This window comes from Chroicocephalus ridibundus, chromosome 1, assembly GCF_963924245.1.
Source record: "Chroicocephalus ridibundus chromosome 1, bChrRid1.1, whole genome shotgun sequence".
NCBI lineage: Eukaryota > Metazoa > Chordata > Aves > Charadriiformes > Laridae > Chroicocephalus > Chroicocephalus ridibundus.
Window position 1 is genome coordinate 67056995 of NC_086284.1, and position 24066 is coordinate 67081060.

At 49.0% G+C, this 24066-nt stretch overlaps 2 protein-coding genes across 9 annotated transcripts in view; one reads left to right on the top strand and one right to left on the bottom strand.

Annotated features, from left to right (window-relative positions):
• Positions 1–2545, bottom strand: part of CARS2 (cysteinyl-tRNA synthetase 2, mitochondrial) — a 37934-nt gene extending 35389 nt beyond the window's left edge. For 2 of the 3 annotated variants that reach the window (XM_063337603.1, XM_063337593.1), the window contains exons 1-2: positions 2306–2545; positions 2177–2227 (exon numbers count right to left, since the gene is read on the bottom strand). In XM_063337603.1, the coding sequence (XP_063193673.1) occupies positions 2177–2227; positions 2306–2523 (269 nt within the window). In that variant the 5' untranslated portion in view covers positions 2524–2545. The remainder of the gene's footprint in view (positions 1–2176; positions 2228–2305) is intronic. The other variant, XM_063337612.1, reaches the window with a different exon arrangement.
• A 7460-nt stretch (positions 2546–10005) lies between these two features.
• ING1 (inhibitor of growth family member 1) lies at positions 10006–17264 on the top strand. 6 transcript variants are annotated; one of them, XM_063337652.1, is made up of 3 exons: positions 13743–13788; positions 15422–15542; positions 15634–17264. In XM_063337652.1, the coding sequence occupies exon 3, from the start codon at positions 15705–15707 to the stop codon at positions 16335–16337; it is 633 nt and encodes a 210-aa protein (XP_063193722.1). In that variant the 5' UTR covers positions 13743–13788; positions 15422–15542; positions 15634–15704; the 3' UTR covers positions 16338–17264. The 6 variants fall into 6 exon arrangements, with proteins under 6 accessions (XP_063193706.1, XP_063193749.1, XP_063193739.1 ...); XM_063337661.1 differs by lacking the exon at positions 13743–13788 and adding an exon at positions 13831–13872; XM_063337636.1 differs by lacking the exons at positions 13743–13788; positions 15422–15542 and adding an exon at positions 10006–10958.
• Positions 17265–24066: the final 6802 nt, after the last annotated feature.

Consider the following 24066-nt stretch of genomic DNA (forward strand, 5'->3'; position numbering starts at 1 on the left):
AACAACACATGAAGGCAATGAAGTGGCAGCAGAAAGAGTGTAACACAGCCACTTATCTGCATAATACACCACTCCAAAAGTGATATTCACCCTAACAGTTCTTTCCTAAACCGGCAAGTGAAGAGGTCAAAGCCTCTTCAGTGTGCCACACAGGCACAGACACATGGCAAACCTCCACATCAGGAAAGCTTGAAATTGTTAGTTTAGACATAGGATGAGAAGAGATGGGTAAGAGAACAGGCAGGGCGAGCAAGGCATTCCTAATCCCTCCTTTAATCAAAAGAGCCTGAAGGCAGGAGAACAAGGAGAACCACTAGCAAAAACAGACATCCAAAAGCCACAGAGAGCGGCAAGACCAAAAGGTGAAATTATCCACCTCTATAAACATTGTGCTCTACATGCACTTGTACTCCTTAGGAGGGAAATAATTCTGCAATTCCCTCCCCTTTACACCACGTCAGGGAAGGCAGGCCCTACTGTACTAGAGAACCTCCTCTGAGTGATAAAAGAAATGTATTAGCATCTTTTTATGCAGTTGCTCTCAAGCAGTGATTTTAAATTGTAATTATTTCAAGGTAAACTGTAACATAGCCTGTATTACAATAACTGTAGATTTAAATACACAAATTGCTATGACTTTTTTTTTTTAATATTAAACTTCCCCTGAAGGCACTAAGAAAGACATAGTGCTTAGAGATACGGTTTAGTCAGAGTTAGGTTGATGGTTGGACTAGATGATCTGAAAGGTCCCTTCCAACCTAGGCGATTCTATGATTCTATGAAGTACAAACAAAATAATTCAAGATACCATTTTCTTGATTTTTAGATCACCAGTAAAAAGCTAAGTTAGTTTTCTGCTAAGACTGGGCAAAAGCAAGGAGGAGAAAGACACCACCACATACACGCAACAGTGCAGCAGCGTTTAAGGAGAGTATTTTTACGTGACTGGTATTTTAAAACCTCCGTTTTACAGAGAGAAGGAGCAGGTGTGCAGTACTGCCATCACTCAACACTGAGCAAAATTCAACACAAGCTTCTGAACGAAGTTGGGATGGGACCAGAAGCTGTGAGATGCCCTACATTAAAAGGGAATTACTCAAATATACAGCGTCTGATCTTCACACAGATGGCAATTATCTGAGAAACCCCGTCTCTTCCAAGGAGCCCAATGTATCTTGCTCTTTCAAGAATTCGGGGACAGGAGCTGAAGAGCAGCTGAGCTGCTGCAGCTCCCACCAGCTCCGCAGAAACCTGTAGGCATGCCACACATCCTCCCATTGGCTGCGCTTACAAACAACTGGCAGCAACCTTCTCCGGTGTATTTAAAGTATTTAAGAAGCTGGTTTATTACTGCAATTATCCTAATGAGCTATGGAGAAAATGCTGTGCTGTTTTGGGGTTTTATTTTTTTTTAAACACAATAAGCCACTGAACTGTTACTATACAAAAAGGCCTTTAAGTTACCTGGGCCCTCCAACATTTAAGAACTGACATTTTAACTGTTAACCTTAAAAGCACCTTTCTAATAGTCAACGCTGGATGGCTTTCCGTGGGTCCCAACAGAGTGCCGCAACTCCATTCAAGGCAGAACTACCGTTTCACAGGGATAGCACATGGCTCAGCTCCCGATCCCCAACTCCTCCCAATGGGAGGTCACGTTCTGCCAAGACAATTTGGAATAACTCACCCTGACCGGCAGAAAAAAAGCACGCCGTCCTGACACTTTCCACCCCGGAATTGTCTCTTTCTGGATGAGCTGGACCAACAGCTCATTGATGGTTGGACTCGAAGCTCTGAAAGGTCCCTTCCAACCTAGGCAATTCTACCATTCTATGATCCCTTTGTGCTTCCCCAGGCGGGGTCTGTCACCAGACATGGGGTCTGTCACCCAGATGCAGGGGCTGTCACCAGACATGGCATCTCACCCAGACATGGGATCTGTACCCGTATGCAGGCTTTGTCACCAAATATGGGGTCTGTCACCAGACATGGGGTCTGCCACCCGGACGTGGGTCTGTTACCAGACATGGGGTCTGACCCAGACATGGGCTCTGTCACCTGGACATAGGCTCCGTCACGAGACACGGGGGTCTGTCACGCCATGCCCACGCAGGACGGGCCACCCCCCACCACGACCACCACCTTCCCCCCGCGCTTGGGGACAGCCGCGACTCACCAGGCGTGCCCGAGGTGCGCCCGGTCGTACACCGTCGGCCCGCAGCTGTACCTGCGGAGAGGGGAAGTCAAACCGTACGCGTCACCCCACGGCCCCCGCCCCGCCCCCGGCCCCGCCGCCCGTCGCTACCAGGTGGCCACTCCTTCCGTGGCCAGTACGAGCGGCTCCTTGCTCCGGCTCCGGCTGTTGTAAGCCACGATCCCGCTGTCCCGCCCGGCCGGCGGCACCCATTCCCGCCGCCGCGCCGCTCCCCGACACCCCCGCGTCCCCGTCGCCCTCCCCCCGCCGGGGACAGGGCCCCATCGCCGGGCCGCCGCCGCCGCTCCGCGCAGCATGGCCACGGCCATGGCCACAGCCCCCGGCCGCGGGCGAGCGGGCGGGGAACCGGCGGCTCCGCCTCTCGGCGGGGAGGGGACGAGGGGGGCGCGCACAATCCTCCGCGCCTGTTCGCCGCCTGTGCCGGGAAACAGCCGGCGAGAGGGGTAGGTACAGGCGGAGCGGCAGGAAGAGGAGGGGCCGGCGGGCAGGGCCGCCTCTCGCCGGGACGGTCGTTCCCCGGAGAGGCCCCGCGGTGAGTCCGGCGGGATGGGGAGCCCCGGGGGTGCGGGACGGGGGCCTCCGCTTGAATTTGGGCCGAAATAGCGCGCCTCCAGCCTTGTGCCTCGGGGTGACCGCAGTGGCGCCGGGTTCCTTCTTAAGGAGGTTTTTAGTGGGGGTGTCTGTAGGAAATAGATGATAATTTAACAAAATGATCGCTGCCGGGTCCAGTCGGGTGGGTCGAGCGGGGCCGGCTCTGTTCCGCGGTGCCGGGCAGGTGCAGGAAGAACAGGCAGCCTGCCGACCTCCGTCAGGGCAGCGCGACGTCAGGATCCTGCACCGCGTTCCATAAATCAGAGCTTCAAAAAAACCCACTCCTGCGCCCCTGTTTGTATGGACCTGGGTAAAGTCCTTCCGAGTCTCAGATGCTTCCAAAAATGACATGAGCTGACGCTCAGTGCGGTACCCAGCATGTTAGCCGGCTGCGTGTCAAGGTCCGCTTCCTTTCCAGCGTCAGGACAGGCAAAGGACGTGTGTTTCCTGGTGATGCTTCTCTCATCCTCGCTGTGGGTTATTTATTTTCTTTTTCTTTCAGAGCATACTGAGGAAATGTAGCTGCAGTGCCTTGACCTAGTTTGGAAACTATGAGCTACTTAACTACAGTGAATAACAGTGTAATGGAATGGGCACTGGGCTGCCAAAAGTTTTTTAACTAGCATCTTGTTTCCAGAAGTAACTCTGAGCCGGTACCAAGGAAACAAATGAGGATTCCACAAGTTCATATCCAATATTTTCCCTGCTTCTCTCCCAGCTTCCGACCAGATGACTTCCACAGCTGAATGCTTTGGGGTTGTTCCCACCCCCAGTTTTTTTACTCTGCCTTGGTAGATTCCTCTACCATTAATTTCCCCGGCCTCTGTGAACCCACCTCACCTCCATCCTTTGGCACAAGGAGGGTTGTAGGCCCACTGCCGTGTGTTAGGAAGCATCCTCTTGGCACATCTTGAAGTTGAGTAGCTCTGGTTGCGACCACCCTTGCTCTTGCAGGAGAAGAGGGAGTGATCTGTCAGTTCCTGCTGCCTGCCCCACTCCTGGCTCTCCTCCTCCGTACCAGCCCCTAAGCAGCCTGTCCAGAGCAGAGCCTTTTCAGGTGTCCCCAACCATTGCGCTACTCACCCACTGAAGCGTCCCCTTGGCCTGTGGGAGGAAGGTAATACGGAGGGATCACAGCCTTTCTCACGTGGGCGCTGCAGGGAATAGGTCTGCCTGCGGTGAGCCGCCTCACAGAAGTCCTTGTGTTGTTTCCTCTTCTCTCTGCCAGGGACAGGTTTGATAGGTTTGGGCTTTTTTTCCTCATATGTAATATGATCATTTAAAATCATTGCTTTTACATAATGATAGATCACAGTCTACATCTTGCTTCATTTTAGGGAGTATCAGATATGAAACCCTACCAGCAACAAATGTTTCCTTTTTTTTTTTTTCTTAATGTGCACTTTCCACAATATTTTTCATTTAACAATCTTAACTTTTTGATCAAATAAGCAACTTATTTTACAGGCTTGCTAATTTGAGACTAGCTAGGATGAAACCAAAGACACCATCCGACAACCTTTGTAAATGTTTGCTTTATATGTTTCTCGGGAAGCTTCTCAAGCCAATTATTTCAGTTTCCATACATAGTGAGCCGGTTTTGATGTCCTTGCCGTTGAACACACATCCTGTTAAGAGTTGTCATTAATGCTGTTGTCTTCTTTGTTCTGTACGGTGCCAAGCACTTTTGACAGAGTCCAACTCAATAGTAAGTAACAATGGATGTTTGTTAGCCTTAATTCCAGGTTTAGCTATCGTGGATGAAACTGTCAACAGATCAGAGGAATGGAGGAGCTCTTCCTTTCCCTGGTGGTTTCAGAAGGCTGTGCTGATAGTCTGTGTTGTCCAGACTGGCTTTTAGCATCTCGTCCAGAAACCTCTATGTCCTGCTGTAAAACATTATTTTCTGAGGGCAGGAAATTATTAAATGCCTGAAATAAACAGTTAACATTGTTCAAGCTTGAGATTTGTTTTAATGCACTAGAATAAATTCAATGGAATGGTGGAAAGTATTCTGTAAGTACTGAAGTACCAAACAAATACAGTTTCAAATGAAAAGCAATACTAATCCTGATGGATTAGAACCATAAATTATGTATTTTAAAAATACCAACGTTCTTAGAAACAATCAGTCTATGGCTGTAAGCACACCTCTACTTATGCCGCTTATAACTACTTCCTTTCCCGATACCCTTATTCCTGGCCTGGGGGCATGTGGAATGAAATTATAGTTGTCTACCAAAGAGGTAGTGTAGCAGCAAAGGATTTTCTGCCTCCATCAGGAGATTCATCTCTGCTTCCACGTGGAGTAGAAGAACTCAGAAATGTTGAAAATGTTGAGTGGCATTCCCACAAATACTCACAAAGTGAAGAGTATGTTTTAGAGAAATCATCTTGAGACCCCTGTTCTAAAAGAGCGATTCTGGGGAAATGAAGTAAAACTGCAAAAGAAATTTCATTGGTGAACATAAAAGAACAAAGTAAACTTTCCTGCTTTTATCAAAAGCCTAGCAGACTGGACCCTGAGTTTTTAGCACCGTCTACTATTGTTCAGACAACCTACCTCTAACAAACACTGCCTGGTTTTCATCAGAAGTATTTGGGTCCTGTGCCACGGTTTACAGAAACAAGCCCGAGGGTTGGTACGAATTTGGCCAGGGGTTGGATTGGTGTCTTTGTCAGTGGTTTCCAGTGGTTGAGGTGCATCTCTCTCGAACTCACTGTGAGAATGTGGAGCCTGTGGAATAAGCTCCCCTTGGTCTGTGCTGACTCCACGTTGGCGCAACTCAGATGCACTTCTGCCTTGGCCCTGTGCTGCAACGCACAATTACTAGTTCCAATCTGAATTTTTCGCTCGCCTTTAACACCAGCGCTGTTTCAGCTCACTAGATGCAACAGGTGGAAGAAAGAGATGGCAGCAGCCAGAGAACAGATGTGAAAAAAGGCAGTGAGTACAACAGTCTCGGGGCAAGCAGAGGAAGAGATGAGGAGCTGTATCCAGTGAAATATCTGTTTTCTTAAACAGGAGTTGACCTAAAAAAAAAAAAAAAAAAAAAAATTTAGAATGGCAGGCCTACGTTAGGTAAGTGTTTGGGAAGTTTGTGAAGTTCTTGAGCCTTTATTGGGAAGCAGAAGAAGGACTAATTCAGCTAGATTTGTTTTCCAGATTTCAGACTCCATTAATGCAACATAATTTGCTGACACAAACAGGTATTTTTGGCCCAAATATCTGTAAATGGTGTACACTGCCCACTGCGCAGACAATGCATATTGCGTGAAAGTGTGAACTGTGACTTCTCTGCTGGTCGTCATACTTGCAAACCTCAGCTCTGCTCATCTTGCCTGTTAACCTTTTGCAGTTTTGTTTCAAAACCTTCCACCATAAGCAAAATGAATAGACTTGTAAAGTTCTATTATCATCACCCAGGTAAATATGAACTTAGCCTCATAAAGAATAAACAAACAAACAAAAACCCACCACCCTGTATGTAACAGTAGAAAAGAGGGATTAAGCTATTAAATGGTGCAGAAACAGCAATTCATTAGAAGGAATAACTCATCTAATTCTTCTGTACCTATAAAGTATAACGACTAACAATCAGAAGGCACTATCTTTTCTAATAGACAGAGACACAGCTGCTTATTAGAGGACACAGCTGCTTATTAGAAAGTGATTACATAGTATTTCACATAGCAGTGTTCAGCTAAGGCAGAGAAAGAGAAAGAAGGCAGCCAGCATTCCTCGTACCAGCTGTCCTCATATATTCAGAATCTGCATTTGTGGAACATGTTTGGAGGTTTGGGATTTTACATTCTTCATATTAAGAATTCTGAACTTTATGCCCACGAGCTGGAATAAACATAATGACTGGAATAACTACACTTACTAGAATATGTATATGTTATATTATGTATGTGTTATATATATACACATAATATGTACGTTACCCAGTAGTTGTGTGAGTTACTGATCTGGTTATAGCTTCCCTTGATCGCCACTGCTGTGAGTCTAGATCTTTAGTAAGGTAACAGCCTCAATAAACTTTTGAAAAACCCAGAAATTTGGGTTTCTAAACAGGAAAGATTTCTTGTAATCAGAGCAAAGGGGCTTGGAAGCAGAAGGAGAGTTACACATTTTATCCTCCCATGACATATAGAAAATAGGATGAAAATGAAGCCCACAAGTCCCTTCCTTCTCTGACACGTGACAATCATTCCCTATGCTTCTACTTGTGAGGGCGCCACCAGAGTAAGAAACAGGCCCCTAATGCAAAAGAACAACTGAAACTCCATTGAAAATCCCCCATCTCTCACCTACTCTCACCTACTGCAGTTCAGAGGCAAGAAGCCAAAGGAAAAAGAAAGCGGAAAAGAAGTGATGGGCAATGGCCATCAGTTCCACATCTTCCAAAACTTTCTAACCTGGAGATGTACGTATATACCTGATTTCCCCCCAGCTTCCTAAAAAGATAGCTAACATGCTGCTGAGCCTAGAGAGTGGTGCAGAGAACAGGTATTTCTGGGTACAGGTAAATTTGATTACAGCCCTACACAAAGCACTGAGAATCATATTTGGGAACTGTGAAAGGGGACTTTCAAAGAGTATACTAAATGCATCCTCAAGTGAGCTCAGTCCCATCCTTTCTGTAGGACTTGTGCAGTCCGATAATGGTGGGTTGTTTTCCTGTCACTTTTCTGGCAACACGAGAGGCTAACAGAGAAAGATCTAGTAGATGACATTTTTAAGAGGCAGATGATACCAAGCTCTCTATCCTCAGTGCATCCAAGCCTATCAATACTTACGAGCAAATCACTGAAGCTTAGCAGGCCACAACTACACTTCAAAGTCATACCTTCCTAATTGTTTTTTTGTCCATAAGGAGGAGGGATAGAAGCTCCTTTAGTAAATTATCGGGGTACTTTTACAAACCGATTTCTTCTTTGTGTGTGTAATTACTACTGTGTGTCTAGAATGGTGTTTAACTTTTTTTGCAAGAATGACTCTTTTTGGGACTCATTTGAATTCTTTTTAGATGTCTTGCCTCGTACTGAGTCATAATTACTGGCTTGGGTTCTTACACTAGCCAGGGGACTGTTAACTACTTTTAATTGCTGACAGTGGCTCAGCTTCTTCAAGGCAAGGGTGAAACGGGCTGTAACTACCAAGGTGGTGCCAACAGTTTAGAATAGGAGCTCCCAGGCTACTGCTGCCATTACACAACTCCCCCTCGATGCCACCATAAACCAGAGCACACAGGTCCAGAAACACTGGCTTGGAGTGCTGCCTAGATGCTGTAGTACTCATCATAACTGACATATGCAAGACCTCAGGTTTTTGAGGTTTACATCAGCATGTACAGGAACTCACGGAAACAGAAAACAAGGTGAAGAAAAGAGCGGAGAACTTACAAGTATCTTCAGAAAATGAGCAACTGCCCTCTGAAACCTGCCCAAAGGAGTGGGGCAGGGTCAGTTCAAAATGGGCTTAGTCTACAGTATCGCGTCCACTCCTCAGAAGTATTTCAGTGCCTGGCTCCCACTGGAGGGATCAGTAAACAGCTGCCTGTGCTCCCCTGAAAGAGGAGAGTCTGGGCATTCAGACATCAAGTTGATGACCGCAGCAGGAGCGCTTAGATGGGCTTAAAGATGCTGCGGTCCTGAGTCAGGCCGTCGCTCCCCCTCTTCCCTACACGGAGCAGCAGAACAGCAGCACCTCAATAAACAACCACCGTACCAGCAAGTCTGAGCGCTTCGAAACGATGAGTCAGTCTCCCCTAAATTAGGGGATTGCCAGTGACGTTTTTAAAAAAAAAAAAAAAAAAATTAAATGCAAGAGGCAGAAAGCCCGCGTTGTTTTGCTTCGTTGGAGGCGGGGCAGGTTTTCCAGGAGGGACGAGGTGCCTGGGGGCTCCGGGGACTTCCCAGGAGGGAACACCAGGCACGGGCGAGGGCATCTCCCTAACGAGGGGCGAGATACAACCTCCGCGGGCGGGACGGGACTGAGCTTGCCGGCCGCCGCCTCCCCTCAGCGCCCGCCCCGGTGCCGGGAGGGAGTGGGGCGGGGGGACCGGAGCCCCGCTGCCAAGGCGGGGAGGGGAGGGCCTTCCCGGGCCTGCCCCGCCTCCTCGGCACCGCGGCGAGGGGTCGGGGTGTCCTGGTCCTTCCTCACGCCCCCCGCATCGCCCTGGCGGGGAGAACACGACCGGCACAGGACTGTACCCGGTACCCCTTCCCCTCCTCCTCACCGGGGCCACTCGGAACCCTCTCCGCCGGGCCGGGCCGCCCCTCACGGTAACCCTCTCACGGCGGCAGACCCGTCAGCGCGCATGCGCCAGCCCCGGGGGCCGCTGGGAAATGTAGTCGAATCCCGGCGGGCTTGGGGCCGCCTCCATTTTCTCCCCGCGCTGCGGGGACTGCGCATGCGTATCCTTCGCCCCGCCCCCTACCCCCTCCCCGCCTCCCCGCCTCCCCCCCCCGCCCCGCGCGCACGTTACCGCCCCTTGTGCGGCGGCCGGTATCCCGGGCAGCGTTGTCACGGCGGCGCTGGTGAGGATTGGCCGAGGCAGCGGCGGGGCGGGACGCCAGGCAAGAGGTGATTGGATGGAGCGGGTGTCAGTCGCTGAGGGGGTGATGGCTGCGGCTGCCCGCTGAGGAGGGAGGCGGGCAGGAAGGAGGGAGCGTTTCTCCTCAGCGTCCGGCGCCGCGCCGGGCACGGCCCTGCCCCCCCCGGGAGTGGGGTGGCGGCGGCACCACCGCTGCGTGTGTTCCCTCTCTGCCTGTCCCTCCTCGGGAAGCCCTTCGGGGCTGCTCCGCTCTGAGTCCGGCGGAAGGCGAGGGGCTGCCCCGAAGTCTGTGCCCTACCGCAAAAGCACCTAGCTTGCCCCGCTCCCCCGGCCCCGCGCTGTCCCCTCAGCCTCCCCACAACTTCACCGGAGCCTCCGCCTGCCCATGTCCGTTCCCCCCTGCCCGTATCCGTCCCCTCCCTTCCCCCGGCCGTGGGGGCTGCCTCCCCACGCCTACGCCGGCACACAACTTCCCTCCCCCCCCCCCCCGGCCCCCAGCCGGTACGGCCGCCATCCCCGCCGCCTTCCCTCCCCAAACGTGAGTAAGGGGAGGGAGGAGGGAACGCTGAATATGCAGAGACACCCGCCCCCCCCCCCCCGCCGCCGCGGTTCCGGGAGGGGGAGGGCGGTTGTGCGGGATGTGTGTGTGTGTGTGTGTGTGTGTGTGTGTGTACGGCGCGGGGAGGGGTGCGCATGCGCCCTGCGCGGCGGGGCTGAATGTTTCCCAAGTGTTTGAAACTGGTATTTGGGTTTTCCACGTTGGATCAAGTGCGGCGTACGGCAGCGAGGAGGAGGAGGCTGAGGAGGCTGCGTTCGTACCGCCGGGGAGCGGCGGCGGCGGCGGCGGCGAAGCGGCGGAGAGAGCGGCGAAGCGGGGAACGGCGGCTCGGAGCGGCGCTGGCGCAGGCGGCGGGGCTGCCGCTGCCTCTGACAGACACTTTGCGGAGCACATTTTGTTTCCAGATTGTTTCGGAGGAGCTGGTTTGAGCCCCCCCCCCCCCCCCTCCTTTCTCCTCCTCTTCCTCCCCCCCTCTCCCTCCCTCCCTCCCCTTCACACACCACACACAAATCCCTCTGATTGTTCCTACCACCTCCTTCGTGAATTACCCACAACGACAGCCATTCAATCAGCTGCTGCCGGCTGTAGGGGACTAGCGGAGGGTGTGTGTGTGTGTGTCGCTCCCTCTCTCTCCCCCCTCTGTTCCACACAAGAGGAGTCAGATGTAGCTTCTCCCGGTTATTTTTTTTTTTTTTGGAGGGGGGAGCTACGGAGAGAAGAGAGGTGGGCAGGGAGTGAGCCGTGAGCCGGGGCTACCGTCCTCGGAGGGAGCAGCACTTGCTCTCACACCGGCAGGGACAGAGAAGAGGCGTGGGGAAGGATATTTTTTTTTTTTATTATTTTTTTTCCGCTCCCCCCCCCCCTCCTCCCCGCTCCCGTCTTCGCCGGATGAAAATGTTGAGTCCTGCAAACGGAGACCAGCTTCACCTAGTGAACTATGTGGAGGATTATCTGGACTCCATCGAGTCTATGCCCTTCGATCTGCAGAGAAATGTCTCCTTGATGAGGGAAATTGACGCCAAATATCAAGGTAAGTGCTTTCTATCTATCTATATATATGTGTGTGTGGTATGGGGCTGGGGGGGGTGGGTTTCTTTCCCTTTCTTTTCTTCAGAGCTGAGCCTCGGCTGCCTTTGCCCCTCCGCACCCCACAGGGGTGGTAGTTTTATTTTTGGGAGCTGGGAAGGAGGGAGAAAGCCGGGAGGAGAGACCCGAGGAGAGAGAGGGGCTGATCTGCAGCGTTAGCTCTTGTCATGGGGCGGAACAAAAGGTCTCCAGCTTCTCTTATTAAGCAAGGACTCTGCTTTTCTGTGTAAATTGCTGGCCGGGAAGGCGGGGGCAGGGAAGTGGGGTGTGCGGTGCACAAAGAGGAGGGGGGGGACGACCGTCCCCGGCCGTGGGGCTGAGGTGGAAGGCTTTGGCGGGGGGGTGGGAGGGGGGGTGTACGGAAGAAAGTGCTGGGTGGACAGCGAGGGGAGAGATTACAGCACAACATTTAGGAATGTACAGTATTCATTATGGCTGTAGTAGGGGAGAGAGGCAGCGAGTGAGGGAGGGAAGGAGGGAGGGAGGGAAGGAGGGAGGGAGGGGGGAGAGGGGGGCTCGGCGAGAGCGGGGGGCAGGGTGTGCTTTCTTCCCTCCCTCCCTCTCTCTCTCTCCCTCCTCGGTGGGTTTCGTTTCACCCGGTAAAGCAGCCCCGCTCCGTGGGGCGGTGGGGTACGGGACTGGCGTGTGTGTGGAGGATGGAGGGGGGTACGGTGGGGTTTTCGGGTGTGCTGGGGGCCAGAGCGTCCCCTCCCCTCCCCGCGCTGCCGGGGCACGCCGTCCCCACGCCCCACGGGCGGACGGGAGGGGAGAGGAGGCCGGTTTGTGCGGGGCTTGGGGGGGGTGGGCAGCTTTGTCACTTGCTGGTGTCCGCTCGGGGCGGAGGGAGGGGTGGGAAGGGGAGGGGAAGGCTTTACCGGGCACCGCCGGCAGCGCTGACAGCCGGGGTGCCGGTGACCCCCCCCCTCTTTCCCCCCCACCCCCGGCATGTGGCCTTAGGGGCGGCAGGCGTTAAGCCCTGCCGTTCCGCCCCCCCCCGGTTGCCGGTCGGGGAGCCCGGCGGTTCCCGGGGGGACGGGAAGGGGCCTGGGGAAACTTGTCGGGGCGGAGGGGACAGGAGGGGAAGGCAGGGCGGGCAGCGCGCGCCTGGCGCGCGGCGGGCACGCGCCGCCCAGGGGGCGCTCAGCGGGCGCCTCCGCGCTTCGGCTAGGGGATACTCGGCGTCGTTGCGGGTTTTTATGGACGCCCCTCGTTAGCATACGGCGGCTGGCCCCGCCCCCCGGCGCGGCTGATAGGGGGGAAGCCTCCCCGACGGGCCGGCCGCTGCCCCGCCCCCTCCCGGCCATTGGTCCTCGGGCCGGGCTGTTCCGCCTCGTGCCCCGCCCCTCTCCTGCCCTCCGTGACGTTTCGAGAAGCAACTTTTTCCGTGGGGTTGATTTGAATATCTCGGCCTGCCCCGGCCGGCGGGTGCTGATTGGCTGGGGCGGCAGCAGGGGGCAGGCCAACCTTGGGCGTCCGGCGTGTGACTGACGTGTGACGGCGACGGAGGGCGCCGCTTTTCCCGCCTCCTCTCGCTGCTGAGTGGCGCGCTGGTGCCGGAGGGGGCGGGCGCAAGCTCGCCCCACGCGCTACGATTGGCTGCCTTTTTAATTTATTTTTTTTCCCCCCACTATGCTGCTTCTCTCTGGTTACGATTGGGAGCGCCGGGCCAGCAGGGGCGGGGCTCTCCCCGCCGGAGCCTCTGATAGGCGGGAGGGTGGGCGGGGCCGCCGCCCTTCTCGCCGCCGCCTCCTCCCACTGTTACGCTGCGAACCGGGGCGGGGGGTAACCCGCCGTTGCCGCTTTCCTGCCGGAGAACAATAGCTGATCCGTCACTTCCGGGGCCTTGGCGCCGCCCTGGTTGCTAGGAGACGGCCGTCCCCCTCGGCCCGGCGGGGTGAGGCCGTTTCCCGGCCGGTGGTTGTGCGTGCGAGGGCTGCCTGATGTTAGGACCGTTAAGGCTCGCCACGCTGTAATGGTGGCTCCTGGCGCCCTCCCCCCGGGCCGCGGACCACCCCCCGGACCGGGGGAGCTGCTGGCGTCCGCATCCCGCACGCCGTCGCCCCCGGGTAGGAGGCGGAGCGTGGAAGTGGCGGCCTGGCTCCTGGCCCTCCCGCCCGCCCAAGCGCCTCCGCCGTCGCCCTTCGGGATCCCCGTCAGCCCGGCGCTGTCCGCCCCGCGGGGAGAAGACCGGGGGTGCTGCCGGGGTGCGTGGGCGGGCAGCCGGTACGGCGGTGCCTCAGCCCCCGGCGAGTGCTGCGGAACTGTTCCGGCAATAAAGCTTTCCCAACATACGGCACCTTTTTAAGTTTTATTTTAAATTTTTTTTTTTGGCGTTTGCGGTGCTGGGGGTGCGCGCTCACAGCTGGTGAGCAATTGCATAACGCGCTAATCGCGCAAAACTCTGCTTTCTGGTCTTTCTTGCAGGGGAAAGCGGTTTTCTGCGATTCCAATAGCCGCAGGCTCCTCCGGGCGGGCAGCTTCAGCTGAGGGCGCCGGTGTGAGGCGCAGTGGTGCAGTCCTCCCCCGAGCTGTAGTAGACAAGACAGCTGTCAAGCTGTTTCTTGTGGCTGGTGCGCTGCTTGAATACCACGCTCCTGACACCGATGCTGAGCAGCCCTTCCCGTTTGCCTGCCTTTGTGAAAGGCACATCTCGCACCGTGTCTTACCTACTGAACGTGTCGGTGCCCGAGGACGCGCTCGGGCAGGGCTTTTGCAGGATTCAAGATCGTCGCAACCAACTTATTTCTTCCGCATAATTACAGCGGTTTCAGGAGGTGCTGTGGTGCTGATGTGTATGGCCAGTACTAGAAGTTTTCTTAATGCCTGACCTAAGTCGTTAAGCCACTCATTATTTTGTGGTATGAGAGTGTTCTTCATCAGTCAAGTGCCAAAACTTAGAACATAAAACTTACAGATTTCAGCCATTGAAAACAATTAACGCTAGACTTTTGGTCTTCCTGAATGCTTAATATTATCTACATTTGGGGTTTTTTTGGTGGTGGTGGTAGGGGTGGTTTTTTGGGGGGTGGGTGTTTTGGATTTGGTTTTGTTTGTAGTTTTTTTTTAGTTAGAAAAAAGGCATTTACTTAAGATATTTAGTAGCACATTGAAATACTGCTTGTTGTCAGATAGGTGATGTTGCAGTGCCTGCTGTGACAGGTCGTGCTTAACTGATAGGCTGCAGTTCTAAAAACTAAAGTAAAACTTGGATAAACTTTCCATGTCTTCACTAGAAATCTGGAATGCATGTGTTCAAAAAATCTACCCAGGCAACACAAAACCTAAATCACAGGATAACTGTTAGTTGCATGTGTAAATTGCTGTTTCCACATTCTCTTATTAAAAATAAATAAATAAATAAATAAAATTCATACTTGTGAAATTCAGAGGCAATTTTGGTAATGTCATTTGCATGTATATGAGACCCTGGTTTCTGTTAGGTGAATTGTGGTTAGATTATATCTCAGTATATTTTGCTTCTCTAAGGCAGAATGTTCTAGCCTGTGAGAAAGGAGGAAAAACAGAGGAAAGGAGATGCAGGAAAATCATTCTGTGCTTTTTTGAGGAGTTAGTATGGAAATGCTGAGTGTCCTGTATGTTTGAATTGATTTGAATATCGTAGTAAAACTTAAAAACATCTGCTTAAAAATAGGTTTCTAGAACTATTTTTGAAACTTTAAATGCTTTTGAGCAGTGTTCATTCTTATAAACTGTTGGAACAATCCTTGAGGTGCAACTCAAGATCTAACATATTTTCAGTGTTAGCATTTTAAATCGGAAGCTCTAGCTGCTCCAGTTGCTGCATATTGTCTTTAATGTTACCTTCTAACCTTGTCACCTCCTTTTGTAAGTAAGTTTATAAATATTTAATGACAAGTGTATTCCTGTGTTTTAAAAAGAAAGCAACAGGTATTTTACAGAAAGTGTAGGGAAGAAATCATCTAGACATCTTGGTTATTGTAATCTTAATTCTGTAGTCCTAGGGATTTAAGTGGCCTCACATTTCCAGCAAAAGTAACTCAGCAGTATCAGGTGAAACTGCCCATAGTGTAGAGTCGAGCCCCCTGTATTTGGAGTTCTTCTGCCTCGTCTGTCAAGTATGATAGTGATTATGAAATAACTCAGCATCTGATTTCTACACTGTTTTTTGCCTTCTTTCTGTCCCACTCTCTTTTTTCCAATCTCAGTCACTCACTAAAAATATTAATCTTGTTATACAGAAAAAGTCCAGGAAAACAGTCTATTAATTTACTCTCTAATTTTACAATTAATTTCGGAACTTTTGCCGGGGGGGGGTGGTATGTGTGTATTTGTTCAGTTAGTTCTTTTTATTTACTGATAAGTTTAAAGGGATGAACTGTCAACATGCATAAAATTACATTTAGTTTTTTTTTTTTTTCAAACCAGCATTTGCGTTCTATTCCTGCGGGACCAACTAGAACAAAAGCAATCTGCTGGAATCATGAGCCACTTGTCAGATACCAGCTTCAGGGAACCTGTCTTTGATCAGCTTTCTGTGTTACAAAAGGTGTTGCTGCGTGGAAGGAACGATATGGAAAGGCTTTGTTTTGCCATTCTCCCTGTTGAAAATATTTATAGTTTTTATTTCTTCCTTGCAGAGATTCTGAAGGACCTGGATGATTACTATGAAAAATTTAAACGAGAGACAGATGCCGTGCAGAAGAGAAGAATGTTGCACTGCATACAGAGGGCCTTGATTCGGAGTCAGGAACTGGGGGACGAGAAGATCCAAATCGTCAGTCAGATGGTGGAGCTCGTTGAGAACAGAACGAGGCAAGTGGACAGCCACGTGGAACTGTTTGAGACTTGTCAAGAGACTAATGATACCACTGGAAACAGCGGGAAGGCCAGCCAAGATAAGTCAAAGAATGAGACAATCGCGCAGGCTGAAAAGCCCAACAATAAGAGATCGAGGCGGCAAAGGAATAACGAGAATCGTGAGAATGCTTCAAATAATCATGATCACGATGACATCACCTCAGGAACACCAAAGGAGAAGAAAGCAAAAACGTCCAAGAAGAAGAAACGATCCAAGGCTAAAGCAGAGAGGGAAACTTCTCCCCCAGACCTTCCCATTGACCCTAACGAGCCAACATACTGCTTGTGCAACCAGGTCTCCTATGGAGAAATGATAGGATGCGATAACGACGAGTGCACCATCGAGTGGTTTCACTTTTCCTGCGTGGGACTCAATCATAAACCAAAGGGCAAATGGTACTGCCCCAAATGTAGAGGAGAAAACGAGAAAACTATGGACAAGGCGTTGGAGAAGTCTAAAAAAGAAAGGGCTTACAACAGGTAGTTTGTAGACTTTTCGTAGCGAAGAAAAATAAAACCACCAAACCAGTGTATTTATTGTCAGTGTCACCTTTGTTGAGGTGAAAGGATTGTAAAATGTATATTTTTAAAGGAGGTTTAAAACTGAACCATTCCTGTTATAGGGACGGCAATAAGCAAGTTTGTTTTTCATTTGGTAAACTGTAACAAGACTGTGGTCTGTGGACCAATGTATTCCAAAAGTAAAGTTATAAGAGTTTAAACTGAATATTCGGGTGGGTCTTAAAAGATAAATTAATACTTTTTTTTTTTTTTTCAAGTGCTGGTAGCACTCTACCCATTAAAATTTTGATGACAAATATCTCTGAAATGTAATTCTGTTTTCTTTATTGAAGAATGTTATTTACCTTTTGAGCAAAATTATTTAATAGTTTAGCCATCTGGTTGTATCCGAATAAAGCTGCAATACATTACAAATGTAACTTCTTTTGATGATAAGCAGTGCAAGAGCAAACACAAGGAGGGTAAAATTTGGTTCCTGCTACAAAGTGTCAGTATAACAGTTCAATAGCAAATGTTTAAATAGGCTTAGAGGATTATTTTTAAAAAAAAAAGAAAAGTTAATGGTTAAATTTTACACGACAAATATTTTATATGCTGGCCAAGTACCACAAGGGCCATTTTAAAATGATTGAATATGTTTTATATTTAACCAGGAAGTGGTTTAGTAATGAGACTTAACATAAATGAAGCTTTATACTGTCACAGATAGGAATGTAGCAATCCTTAATTTGTTTAAGTTGTATAAATGTACATTTTTAAGTGGAGTTGCACTTACTGTATTATACTTGGAAATGCAGCCAAATGCCATTGTGTAACCAATGTGCATTTCCTGCTGTATGTATGAAAATTGTACAGCTGTGATATTAAGAAATAAATGAAACAACTTTGACAGTTTGCTTCTTTAGCAATCATGTTTAATGGTCATTCATATAGCTTAAAAAAAAAAAAAAAGTCTTTAACCTCAGCAGCTCCAGAGCTCCAGCAAGCTGCTGCGAGGAAGCCTGAAACTGTTGTAGTGGTAACCAAATTACAGTTTTCATAATGAATCTTCACAGAACTTATGACCAGCAAGGCCGTAGGAGAGACAAAATAGCATTTAATTTTCCATCCAACTCTACTTTTTCTGTGCTTGCAGTCGCTCCTAGACCTGGCCATTTGTGTAAAAATCCATAGCATAGAGCTGGTCTTGTTCAGTTGGTTTTGTGCTTTTACACTACAGATATAAATTATTCCATGTTTGTTATCAGCAGAAGGATCTTTTGTGTTACAGCGTTTTCAGAGTATTATCGCAGCTGTCCCAGAGTAGGCATTTTTATTCTTTGTGGTCACTTCATACAAAAATACACTGGCTATGGCCACGGTGCTGTGTGTTTGATTAGGTGTCCAGATCCTCTGTCGCTTAAGGTCACGGTGAAGCTTGGTCAGAGTGTTTCCTTCACCTGCCTGGCTGGAGAGGCTGACGTTCCGGCTGAGCTGCTTTCACCTCGTCCCCCTGGGGAACCTTCACTGCAAGTGAGAAGGGGATGGGACCAGCACCAGGAACACCATGGAAGCAAAGGTTGTGGAATTGCATGGGTCAGACAGGAGTCTTGTAAGAGTACGGGAGGCTGGGGTTGAGTGTTTTTTGGACCACAGTCTGGTTTTACTTCTAAATAGGTACATGAAGTGTCTGTGCACGTGCATTCCTGTTGCTAGTTGCTACGGGCTGTCACCTTACACTGAGCCACCTTTGCCCTGGGCAAACGACCACTCCGAGTCACGTCTCCTGCTCCTGAGGTGGCGTAGGGTTGGCGTGTAATTTCTTTACTCTCTTACCCTTCTCTTTTCCTCTTCTCTCTAAAGCCTTCTTGTTTTCCATTCTCCCTACACGCTTACCCAACTTTCCTGCTACTCCCTCCTTCCACCTGGTGCTGTTGTGGCCGTTCCCAATGTTTCTGATCTTTTCCTGCCTCAGCTGTTCTGCTGTCCTCCCCCCAGATGATGCTGAGAACATCGACACTTAGCAGGATTCTACTCATGAAACCCCAGTGAAACTACATGTAGGAGCTGGTGCGGACACAGGTTCGAAGGGTGGCCTTTTTCATGAAATGTCCGTGTTGGTTCTGTGGGGCATTTTAAATGGGAAAAGCCAGAAGAAAACAGCAAAGGTGCAAAGAGGTATGGTGAGAAAGTTCAGCTAACTGGATCAGTAGCGCAATATTTATACCGCCCTTAAATGATTGTATTTCCAGCTACTGTAGGTTTGCTCTGGTCTTCCATATTTTGGTCTTTTGCAAAAAAACGCTGCTGAGCTGTGGGGTGGCTTGGAGTTGTATCCCTTTCCATGTTTTTCCAAGACTTGTGTTATCTTCCTAACTTGTGCTGTTACAGGCTGCCACGTTGTTCTGCTGCTCGACCCTGAGTGCTGACTGGACCGGCATGGTACAGTTTGACAGGTCTAATTTCAGTTGATGGGCACAACTAGTTACTTTAGCTCAATTTGAGGGACTCTGCTGTGGCACTAAGCTCTTTGTTGGTGGAAGTGAAGCCATCTCACGTTATACCAACACGCTGCCAAGTGCTGCGTGCTGTGCAAACCTTGGTGTCTGGTCAAATTGTCTGTCTCTACGAAACGTCTCTACAAATCTTCCTTTCATAGTTCTTTGCAGTGAAATTAATGGTCACGAGAAATTGCCATCCTTTGAGCCAATTTTTTGTTATTTCTGCATGATAGATCAGCTAATTCGTGAGGTTCCTTACGCTGCCCGGCAGGGTGACGGTGCTGTCATTCGGGGAGATCATCTGCAGGTTTGAGAAAACATCTGAATCTTTCGGTGACCCTTTCCTATGAGGCTGCCAACAAAAGGCCTGAGTGAGAGGAAGGCCCTTCTAGGAGCTGAGATGAGGCTTGCGACTCGTTTCCCACAGGCTGGTGATTGGCTATCAATCAGGTACGGTGGCATTAATACAGTCTATAAAAATCAGTGTTTATTGAGCAGCAGGAATCGCAAACTTCTTAAACTTCTCATTGAAAATTCTCAGGCGGCTGTGACCGCCGCTGGTCTGTGGTAGGTGCCGCGGGTATGTCCGTATCGTGCTGCTGAACCCTTGAGCTGATGATAAAGTCCTTCCGACTGCTGAAAAGCCCCGTTTCAACCCTCAAGTCGCGGGAGCTGGCAGCAGACTTTACACCTGAGTCGTCCCCAGCCTCGGGAGGCAGATTTCTTCTGCAGGCGGGCGGCGGGCAGAGAAGAGCTGCTGCTGAAGGCAGGAGGCGGGAGGTGCGGGGCGGCAGCGAGGGAGCCCTTTGGGGGCTACATCAGCTCCAATCGCAGGGTGGAGAGAGAGAACCACCGTGAGCCTCGAACAGCGGAGCGAAGCGTCGGTTTCAACTGTTCTGTCACCTGGAAGCATCCCAATTAAGCAGAACTACTGTCTCCATTAGGCAGCGGCAACCCCGGCCATGTGTATCATTAGGTTTAAATAGGTTTCTTACTAATTAAGCGCGGTTGCCGATTAACTGTGTCCTAATTTCGTGGAGCGTGCAGAATAAATACAATTGAATCGGACTGCTCCACCGGTCTCATTTTTAGGTAGGGTGTTTTTAGTTAATCTTTTAAATTGTAATAAAAATGAGAGAGAGAGAGACAAAATAAACTGTTTCACAGAATATAATACCAAAAACGTTCTCTGTAATAGAAGTGCTTGAAAACAAATTTGCATATCCTTGGAGTGCATTCTGTTGCTTTAATTAGACTTATTATCGTACTCATGGCCTATTTGCTCTGTGTACATAAAAAAAACCCCTCCTTGTGCTAGCCGTAGCTCCAAAGAGCTAGTAGTTTCTTGTCTCTGAGTATCAAAAGTAGTGTGAGCATTCGATGTAATGTCAAAAAATAATCAACCTAATAATGCTTCACGCAGCTTCTTACTTTCCCAGGTGTTACTGAAGTCCCAAATGTAGCAGGTAGGAGGAACGACGCAGTAAGGAAGAGCACCGGACCAAACAAAATATGTATAAGAAGTGCTGAGAGACGGCATTCAGGTTTCTCTCCTGAGTTCAGGATGCCTAGATTATATCTCCCTGGAAGTGTTTAGTGTTGGTAGTCAAAAACGGCCAAGGTACCTCTGTCCCCTCGCACAGCGGGGGACCTGTGGTGGTGGCCTGGGCAGGAGTGTGGAGGGCTGGTGGCTTTCCCAGTCGCGGGCTGCTGGTTGTCGGTGTGTGAAGCCTGATTACCACCTTAAATTCATCCTCTGGTTTGCTTTATAAACAGGTTTGCCAATGGTGGTTACCATCCCTCCCCCCGGCGTGTGTTACTGGCCCCTCTGCAGGACCTCAGCGCTCTTGCAGCTCCGCTGGAGAAGAGAAAAGGTGCTTGATATCAAGCTTTTAAAAACAGGCACCAGCATTTAAATTTCTTAGCTCTTACTTGAGAACCGTAGGTAAACATTGTGGCTTAACATCCTGGAGAAGGGCTGCTGGCTTTGCTGTCTATCCTCTCCGAAATACCTCGGTAGTTCAACTAACCATTCTTAAAGAAATCGCATGCTATACATCTAACATAAGGTCATGAATTCTTGGGTGCTGCAGGAACGAAGAGCGTGGAAGTAATCCCGGTCAGACAGATGGACGCTTGGTAGGAGTCAAGATTCCTTTCAGTTGTTGGGGTGAATATCTACCCCCCCATTCGAATTTTAGGTAACTAGTGAAGCAGGGAGCAAAAAATGTGTCTGAAATGGCAGAATTCCTTGCAGTACCGTAGTTTGACGTTATATATGACTGTGCTGTATGCACCATGCGCCTGTGCACTGAGTCTATCCCCCCAAAAAAGTTTCAAAGCAATTCCTCAGATTGCTTATCAAATGTAGTCCTAGGGATATTGACAGTAACGTTCGTTTTTAAGCTGCTTTAAGTTGTTACTTGTATTTTCAATAGCTTACTTTAATAAGTCAGCCTTCCTACATGGCCGTCGGCCGAGACTGAGGGCTGGAAGGGGCTCTGTGGGAGCTGCAGAAGATGCAGGCAGTAGGTAGGTGACTTCATGCTGGTGGTACGTCAGTTGTCCATGCGGGCGCTGGCCTAAATGGGCCTGAACTTCTGCTTCCGCTTCATGCTTTGGGGAAAGGATCACGATGCAAAGGAAATGAAGTGATGACTTGCATTCGGCTTGCTGACAAGTCAGGTAAGGCCCTGAAAGATTAACATCTCTAGGGCTGGTAACTGAGGATCATAAAAATATATATATATATATCTATTTAAAATAAACTTGGATCTCTGAAGTGAATCTTGTAAAACTTGGGTAAGACGGATACAGTGACCTTTATACTTTCACTTTGTGGAAGAATTAATGCAATTTAAATGGCTGTTGTCCTCTCGGTGCTATGTATCCTGAACTCCCTCATCATACAACACTTCACTAGTTCGATATTTCTTTTTTCCAAAATAAATCCAACTTGCAGAAAAAAAGATTTTTAGTGATAAGGATGAGAAACCCAAGTGAATTGTGCAGAAATGATTTACCTGCCTACCGAAAGGAATGTTTTGCTATGTTAATTAAAAGATATATATCAGGGGACTTCTCTTTCTGCCAGCCTCCTCTCTCCTTGAGATTTGCATGGTTTCATCTGAAATAAAATGCTCCGTTCTCATAATAGCTTCTTCAGTCTTATAACTTTGGGAACAGACAATTTATTGAGAGCCGTATCAGTAAAAGATGAATTGTTAGATGCATGTTCCACACAGTGATTTTATTCAACAGCTAAAAGATTAAGGGCAATTCTTTCAGGAAAGTCCCCTGAGTTTGAATGCTTTAGTTTGTAGATGTCCCTGGAGGACATTGGAAGTAGAAGGAAATGAATGTAACATGTCTTAAACTTTAATCAAGTCTAATCTATGGTCACAGTTACTTAAAAACTTTGATTATGATCATATCATTGTGGCATAGTGTCACTGCAGAAGAGAAATATGATTGTTTGGATGCCCTTATTTTGCATTGGCATGCTTTATCAGGATTTGATTTACTTTATGTTTTGTCTCAGTTTCTTATCTGTTGAGCCTATTCTGCTTGGATTGGAGATAGCTTCAAGAAGACAAAAGTAATATTTTAAAATTAAAAGTACTGATACCGCTCTCAATCTTTGTTATTCACACTCTTATGTATATTTTTTTTCCAGGGAATATAGAAGGTGTCATGAGAGCTCCCTTACGCTGAGCCTTTAGAATCAACACAAAGAAACCTTGACAAAAGGAAGAGAAGGCCTTGTGAAGAGTGGGAGGAAGGCTACAATACTCAGGTAAACAGCTGTAGTTCGATAGCAAAAGTAATCCTTCCTGGGCCATAAAAGATTTAAAGGAGTTCTGTCTAAATAACTTCAAGGGAAAGAGAGCACCAAATTTCCTGAAAAAATAAGCGCAAAGTATGTGACGTTTTTGCACGTCTGCTGCTCTTGATGAAAGGCCCAGATGCTGTTGTGTGCAGAGACAGTAGTAAAATTTTGCAAAGCCAGAAGGGTGTCATGCCATACGAGAGAGTATTGAAGAACTGTTAGAAGTGGGTGTCGTGGTTTTGGCCGGATTGGCCAAGCAGAACGACAGATGGCCCTCCCCCAGCTCTCTCCTCAGAGGGGAGAGGAAGAGATAAGGAGATTTATGAGTTTAGAAAAAGAACTAAACTACTTTAATGAAAGTAATAATAAATAAGGAAATAGTAAATAATAATAGAATAATAAAGATTAAAGAAAAAAAAAGTACACAATATCTACAAAACCGTATCCAGCTCCCAGGATGACGATCGCGTCACCAGCAGGCACAGGAAAAGTCCCAGACTGGAGTCAGCGACGGACAGGAGCTGAATTCCGGAACTAGAGTCAGGAATGCTCGGATCGGGATCAAAGGCAGAGGAACAGACAGGGTCCTCCTCAGACGTCGGCCATTGAAGAAAGAGAGCGAGCCAGAGCAGCCTTGCCCCTTTGATCCCTCAGCTTTTATACTGGGCGTGATGCAGATGGGATGGAATACCCTGCTGGTCAGTTTTGGGTCACCTGTCCCATCCGCTCCTCCCTGCAGGTGGGACCCCTCGACGCTTCTCCGCTTCTGACCCTCTAACGGGGCAAACAGCGAAGTTAGCCGACCTTGGCTGTTATAGCAGTAGGCGTAAGCAAGGGCCTGTGTGCATACCGTTCCTTGGTATAATCAGGTCTTATCACTCTCAGAGTGAACAGTTTCTGAACAATACGCTGTTAATTTCAGACTTCAGTCAGTTAGAAGAGGCCCAGCTAAAAAGTAAAATTACAAATCAGAAAACTGGTTCTCTTTTACCTCAAACCAGGACATTCCACCCCTTATTCCATACCATTTGCGTCACGCTCAGATTACTATCACTTCTTTTCCATCAAATATATACATATATATAGATACATAGATCTCTCAGTTATGATTTTATCTTTATACACCAAAGTTCATTAAGTTCTTTTAGTTCATAATTGCAGGTTTTCATCTACCATAGCAGACTCTCAGGGTAGAAAAGATAACGTGAAGTTCATTGTGGTCCATGTCCACAGGTAGTATGTCCCTCCTGAAGAGTTTGTTGGACACCACTTGATGAAGCTAGCTCAGGTCTCACCACCACTATGTTATCCTGAAAAACACTTATAGAACACTGTTAGTATTATATAACAACTAACATCATACAGCTCAGAGTGTCATATCA

Excerpts from the sequence above, each read along its gene's own strand:
- ING1 (XM_063337636.1), top strand. The coding sequence starts at position 10,817 with ATGAAAATGTTGAGTCCTGCAAACGGAGACCAGCTTCACCTAGTGAAC. Across the intron at positions 10,959-15,633 it reads AATTGACGCCAAATATCAAG|AGATTCTGAAGGACCTGGAT; the intron begins GTAAGTGCTTTC and ends TCTTCCTTGCAG.